Genomic DNA, 7,500 nt, shown 5'->3' with positions numbered 1-7,500 from the left:
CTCCTGTAGTAGAGCAGCACCTATTCCTACTTCACTGGCATCTGTATAGAGATGAAAGGGGAGAGTATAGTCTGGGGTTATCAGCTCTGGACTATATTTTAATGGGAATTTTAGATGCGCGAAGGGCCGATCGCATGTCGGGGTCCACTGGAACCGTTAGTCCTTTCTCAAAAGATTGGTCAGGGGCTCAGCTATTTCTGCAAAATTTTTGCAATAACGCCTATAGTAACCAAACATACCTAATATTCTTCTTACTTCCCTGCGGTTAGTAGGTCTAGGTAGGTTGGTAATGGCCATAACTTTGATGTCAAGGGGGCGAATCATGGAATTGCCGACTGCATGTCCCAAATAAGCCACCTGGGCTTGTCCAAACTCACTCTTGGCCAAATTCAAGGTGAGGCGAGCTTGATCAGCTATGCTGAGGAAAGTAAAAAGTTGGGATCAAATGCTCCTCCCACGTGTTACTGTAGATGATTATATCATCTAAGTAACTCCTTACTCCTGGCAAACCTGTAATAAGGGTGTTTATCAAACGTTGATAGGTTGCAAGCGAGTTTCTTAAGCCAAAAGGCATAACGTTGAAATGAAATAAGCCGTCAGGGGTCACGAAGGCAGTAATTTCCTTCACATCAGGGTGGAGGCTCATTTGGTAGAACCCATGTAAGAAGTCCAATTTGGTTAGGTAGTTAGCTGTCCCTAAGTTATCTATGATGTCCTCTATCCGAGGTAAAGGGTAAGCATCAGCCTTAGTCTTCTCATTTACCTTTCGGTAATCAACTACTAACCTGAAAGTATTGTTAGACTTGGGAATCAAAATACATAGTAAACTCCAAGGACTGTGTGAAGGTTCTATAATACCTTGATTAATCAAAGAATTGACTTCTTTACGTAAGCACTTTTTCTTGGTCGGGTTTAACCGATATGGGGGCAGTTTAACAGGCTCCTTCGAGATCAAATTAATCTCATGTTTAACTATCTGTTTGTCTTGGACTATCAGTGAATAGGGAAGGGAACTTGAGTAATAGTTCCTTCAATGAACATTGCTGATTACAATGTAAATGTTTTACCTTAGAGTCGAGGTCCTCTTAAGGTTGTCCGTATCTGCTGTTTTGTATTTCTTGGAATGAGTCAGGGCATACTCTCCTGCTAATATAGCAGCTTTAGATGAAAAATTCGGTTTCTGTGCTCCTAGATAAACCCTAAGATTTGAGTCTAGTTGGGATTTAAACTGTTCCACTAAAATTAACTCTCGAAATTTCTCTAGAGAATCAACTTCACTAGCCAAACACCATTTATCTAGGAGGCGTTCTCACCGCAAACTCTACAAAAGTTGCATGAGGCAATTTCTTAAAGTCTCTCTCCCTCTCTCTCTCTATCAATCAATCTATCTATCTATCCTCTCTTTTTCATCACGAATTAATATTTATCACTTTGTTTTAGAGCAATTGATTCCTTCAGGCCATTTCTTCTCTTTTTTATGGGGGAGGGAGGTGGGGGCGACGAGTTAGCAGAAGGTAATCGACGATCTCCTCTCCTCCACTTGCACTCTAGTCTCTCATACTTACCTCCTCTACTCCACTTATCCTTTAGAGGGTGAAGGTAATATTTCTGACCTTTATCAAATCGCCTGGCATCAGCCAGAGTATAGAACCTGCGATAACTTTTTCCTTAAGTTTAAATGATTGGACATTCACAACAGCAGCCAGCAACGGTCATCGGGCCTTCCAATAAATCTCTCCAAGAAAAAGAAATAATGAATTATTTTCTGTTGCATATCAATATGGGTCTATCTATGAGTATATGGTCCCAATTGGTCGGAGAAGAGGATCTGTTATCAATTGTAAACTCTCATGATAGGAGACCGAGTGCCAACACTTCAGGGTTGCACCTCGTTGGATTTTGCAGACTGTCCTCCCCATCGTAGAAAAAATGGGGAGGACACAAATTTAATAAAAATTGTAGTCAGCTTTCTCATTCAGTTCTCAAGTGTTCCTTAGTTCTCAGACAAGTGAGGAGAAGCTGACGATAGCTTATTTTGTCTTCTGCAGGAAAGCATGAGCCGCGAACCTGTGTCGATGGCTATTTCCAGTGCGACACGGGCGTCTGTATTCCCAACAGCTTTGTCTGTGATGGAATCTTCGACTGCACCACTGGGAACGACGAGATCAACTGCAGTAAGTCCGTGTTCATGTTAAAGATCATTATAGAAAGTTATATGTATCAGGAGTGACTATCACACACACACACACACACACACACACACACACACACACACACACACACATACACACACGTACACACATTCACAGACACACAGATATACAGACACACACACACACACACACACACACAAACACACACATATATATATATATATATATATATATATATATATATGTATGTATATATATATATGTATTTATATATATATATATATATATATATATATATATATACATAGTTGAACCTCGCTTAACGAGCATAATTCATTCCCGAATTTTACTCGTATTGCGAAACACTCGTTAAGCGATATATGGGTTAAAAATCATTATAGAAAGCTATATGTTTGAGGAGTGGCTATCACACACACACACACACACACACACATCTATGAGGAAACAGTGAGTGCAAAAACTATACAAGAATTTAAGAACAAAGTTGATGCTGAAAAATACAAGGACGGGCCACTACGAGCATAGCTCTCTTCCCGTAAAATACAACTAGGTAAAACACACACATACACACACACACACACACACAAACACACATACACACACACACACACATACACACACACGCACACACACACACACACACACTCGGTGGCGCAGTTGGTAGAGCGCCCAGGGCCGAAATTATTTCGGTACCGCTGCGCTTCGGGTCGTTACTCTGACTCTCGTGGGCAGGGAGTTGGGTGTGTGTGTGTGTGTGTGTTCTGGGTGGCAATGAAATCACATGGAAGTCTAATACAGTATATTTAAGATAGCAATAGGCACGATCACTGGACACGCATGTGGCTGACGTCAACACAGAAAGGAGACTAAGTGACGCCACATTCGCGCCAAAATAATCTGCAAGCCAAGCGCTTGCGGCACTTGTTAATATAATAAATACAGTAATTATAATATATAAACAATACACACAGAACAATACAATACATTTAATATAATAACTTACATTGCTATCACATCGCTCGGCCCGCGCCACTCGGTGCCCACACCGAGCAACCAAGAAAAAAAAAAAAAAACTGACCGAGGCAAAAAGAATTCAAATACAAAGACAAGCCACACACAAACCACACGCACAAGTGGCAGACAGAAGTGTGGCACACATGGATATTAAAAGCACACCCAAAACATTACACAAACATATACATAAATGAATACACAAAACAACATATACAAACACAAAAAAGGAACATAGAACTGGGTAAAGCACAAGAAACATATACAGTAATTATACATACACAATGATACACAAAAGAACTGGCGCCAGTTAAAAAAAAAAAAAAAAAATAGAGCAATTGCCGGACGTCCGGGACATGAAACATTGAACAATACAATATACACATGAAATACACAATAGACATAGGACAAATGGGAAGAACAAAACTCCATTGGCAGAAAAATAACAGTTCGTAAATATTAACAAAGATTACATCCCCCACCACAGGTACGCCAAACCCAATTGAGTCTGCGCCCAAGAAATTACATAACTTCACAATACAAATACATACAAGAGGATCACTCGATCATCAAGGCCTAGCACTTCGTGAACGTAGATGATACGAGTGGCAAACATTGGGTAATACAATGGGAACATTGAGTGTTGGGGGAGGTTGGGTAAATGCAGGTATGGACACCTGCGTCTTTTTAAGCCTGTCAGCATGCAAAACCTCACTAAGTCCCGTAGATGGGTCAAAAACCCTGAATTTGATGGGATGGAGCTGTACAGTTACCAAAAAGGGACCTGTGAATTTACAATTTAATTTGGATTGGCGGTCAGGCATGCTCCTAAAGACATGATCCCCAACAACGATGTTTACAGGCTTAGCACGACCATGTTGGTGTTTTAACATGTCAGCCTTGGAAACAACAAGTTTGTCCCTAACAGAAGCATAAATGTCATGCAGCACATGACCCTGTAGTTTACTATAGTCATCTACATTGTAGAGGGGACGAGCAGGGCTGTCAAGCATGTCACATGGGAGTCGTTTCTCCGATCCAAAGACAACATAATGGGGCGTTTTTCCCGTGGAAACATTAATGGTGCTATTGATACAAGCACTAACATGGGGAAGCCAATACTCCCAAGACTCATGAAAATGACTAGCAAGATGACGTAGGATCTCCAAAATTTTCCTGTTCGTCCTCTCCATAAGACCATTGGACGCCGGATGATAAGCGGTTACGAACGTCTGTTTGACGCCGTAACGTGCACAAATTCCTGCCAAAACCTTGTTCTTAAATTCAGCCCCATTATCACTAAGGAGCACCGAAGGAGTGGTGTATGGACACAACATATGGGAAACTAAAGCATGTGCTACAACTGGTGCAGATTTGTTACGTAAGGGAGCTAAGACCACAAAACGACTAAAATGATCTACACATACAAGGAAATACACAGAGCCTTGCGTGCTATGAGGCAGTTGCAAAAGGTATATAGCTACAATCTGAAAAGGGCGAGAAGGAATAGGGTACTCTAAGATGGGAGCAGTGCTCGTAGAACCTTTGTTTTGTGCCATAGCCAGAGTTTTGTCACGACCTGGGTGACCAGCCTGAGGGGCATCATGAGCAAGGGACAAAACAACGGGAACTAGAGACTCAGGGATCACTAGCTGTGCCACATCTTGCTCAAACACTTCCACATTACGAATGAGAACTTCGTCCTGTAGGGAAAATTGGTACAGAGGTACTGGTAAAGCAGGTAAGGTGGAATCATCAACAGACTCCAAAGCATAAATGACAGCAGACCAAACAGGGTCTTCACGCTGAGCTTTTACCAGATCCTGCAGGGAAAAGTTATCAATCACGGTAACAGCAGCAACAGGGATATTCCGTGAAAGTGCATCAGCAACATGATTAGCCCGCCCGGGAACATGCTTTAGGGTTGGATTGAATTCCTCAATCGTGAGGAACCATCTGGCTAGGCGACCTGACAGATTCTTGCCCTGAAAAAGCTGAGTGACAGCAGTGTGGTCCGTGTAGACTGTAATAGGATATCCAAAAATTATATCACGGAAGTGCTTTAAAACCCACACCACTGCCAGGGCCTCTAAATGAGTAACAGAGTAACGGAACTCAGGCTTGTTAAGAATGCGACTAGCATATGCAATAACATGAGGTCTACATCCATCTACTTGTTGCATGAGTACAGCTCCAATACCTGTACCAGAAGCATCTGTACAAATAGTAAAGGGGATACTATAATCAGGGAAAGCCAATATAGGTGCTTCAGTAAGAGCAAGCTTCAAGGAATCAAAACTTGTCTGATGGACATCACGCCACTGGAAGGAAGAGTCCTTCTTGAGAAGGCGAGTGAGAGGGGAAGCAATTGAAGCAAAGTCTTTAATGAATGCACGATAGTATCCTGCAAGTCCAAGGAAGGACCGTACATTTTCAACCGACTTCGGTACAGGGAAGTCTCTGACTGCCTTGATCTTTTCACCAGTGGTATGGATACCATGTTTGTCTACAACATGACCTAGAAACTGGATACTAGCCTTGAAAAAGGAACACTTGGGTAAGTTGCAAGACCATGGACAACTTAGAAAAGTGACTCTCCACATCTTTGGAAACAAGAATCAAATCATCCAGGTAAACATAAAGTCCATTCCCAATTAAGCCATGAAATATGGAGTTAACTAAACGCTGGCAAGTCAAAGGAGCATTCCGCAAACCCATGGGGCAACGAAGCCATTCATAGTGCCCATTGGGAGTCGAGAAGGCCGTGATCTTACGAGACTTCTCCTCCAGGGGTATCTGCCAAAAACCTGCTTTTAAATCTAAAGTGGTGAACACCGTATTACCATTGCCAATGGACTGAAGAAGCTCGCTTAATATAGGCAGAGGATAATGATCAGGAAGAGTGACCTCATTGACTTTCCTATAATCAACCACAGGACGAAAAGATCCATCTTTCTTAGGCACCAGGAGAAGAGGCGAATTCCACTCGGAGTGGGACTCCTGTACAACACCTTCACTCAACAAATCGTCAACCAAGGACTGGGCTATAAGCCGACGAGAGTGAGGTAGCCTGTAAGAGGGGACGTAGACAGGACGAGTGCCTGGCTGAAGATCAATTCTATGAACCACACGATCCGTAACCCCTAACGGATCACCTGGTAAAGCCAAAGCCTGACGGTGGGTAACTAGCAGGTCAAGGAGACGAGGCGTCTCTTCAGGAAAATCAGTTTCGCCTACAAATGTGGCAAGCTCAGAAGCTACGCGAACAGGGTCACGTGTTGGGGGAGACTGTAGAACAGAAGCTGCTATAATAGACGAATCCTGGAAAGCAGCAACGCGTACCACCTCAAAGGAGCCTAAGTGACTGCCAGGAGAGAGAGAAATAGGAGCACCCGTGACATTGGTTACCATCGCCGTGGTAACATGATCCTCACGAATAGTGGAGTTCCTTCTAGGGCAAGCCGACGAATACGAATAGAGCCAGGCAAAGAGAGAACGTCAGACCCAATTGGGGCACCTGAGACGCGCACTGGAACTCGAACAGAACTTGAAGGTTCAATAAGACGCTCTCCTACAACAACAGCAGCACAATGAGCAACAGGGGCAGAGCGCTGAGAAATTGGGACAGGCACATGTGCGGACTGATCAAGCACAGAAGAATCACAAACAGAAACTGGCCTATCCGAAGCAGAGATATCAAAATTGCAGAAAGTCACTACACAGCGACTAGGAGAAATATCTATGCTATGAGCTGTAAAAGCATCAATACCCAGGAGGCAATCACACTTAAGGGCAATGCCAGAGACAACAACAAAAGTGACATTGAAGACTGTAGCATGCGAGGGAAAATGTAAAGGAAGACAAACTGATCCAAGAACAAGCAAGGGAGAACCTTGCACAGAATGCAAATTATTACAAAAGGGAGATAAAGGGAGATTATACAATTCCCGTAAAGCAAAGTAAGCCTTTCTACTTAACAAACTACATTCTGCACCAGTATCTACAGTGACTGAAAGAGGCGTATCCCTAGTAAAGAATTGAAAGATAAGTAATTGAGATGATTCAACAGCCACAAAAGGAATTATTTGAGACCGAACACTGCTGGTCAACTCTTGGGGTTGGGAAACATGCGCTGGGGAAAATGGGATTGACGAGGCTGGTGAGAAGTCTCATCCCTAAGTTTCAAAACCTTGAAACATTGATCAGTCGAATGTTTACACTGACCATGAATATGGCAATAACTGAGTCTACCTGGAGGTTCTACTCTGGAAAGGTCATGCGATAGATTAAAAGAAACAGTAGGTACACTCCTACG

At 42.8% G+C, this 7,500-nt stretch overlaps 1 protein-coding gene across 1 annotated transcript in view; it reads left to right on the top strand.

The window, feature by feature from the left end:
• The window catches only part of LOC143018322 (low-density lipoprotein receptor-like), a 39,157-nt gene that overhangs the window by 20,676 nt on the left and 10,981 nt on the right, over positions 1-7,500 (top strand). The window contains exon 3 of the mRNA XM_076173703.1: positions 2,049-2,174. Within this exon, the coding sequence (XP_076029818.1) occupies positions 2,049-2,174 (126 nt within the window). The remainder of the gene's footprint in view (positions 1-2,048; positions 2,175-7,500) is intronic.

The sequence above is a fragment of the Oratosquilla oratoria genome, chromosome 1 (genome assembly GCF_046742065.1).
Source record: "Oratosquilla oratoria isolate Oo_2021 chromosome 1, ASM4674206v1, whole genome shotgun sequence".
NCBI lineage: Eukaryota > Metazoa > Arthropoda > Malacostraca > Stomatopoda > Squillidae > Oratosquilla > Oratosquilla oratoria.
This window is presented reverse-complemented; position numbering and strand designations above follow the sequence as displayed.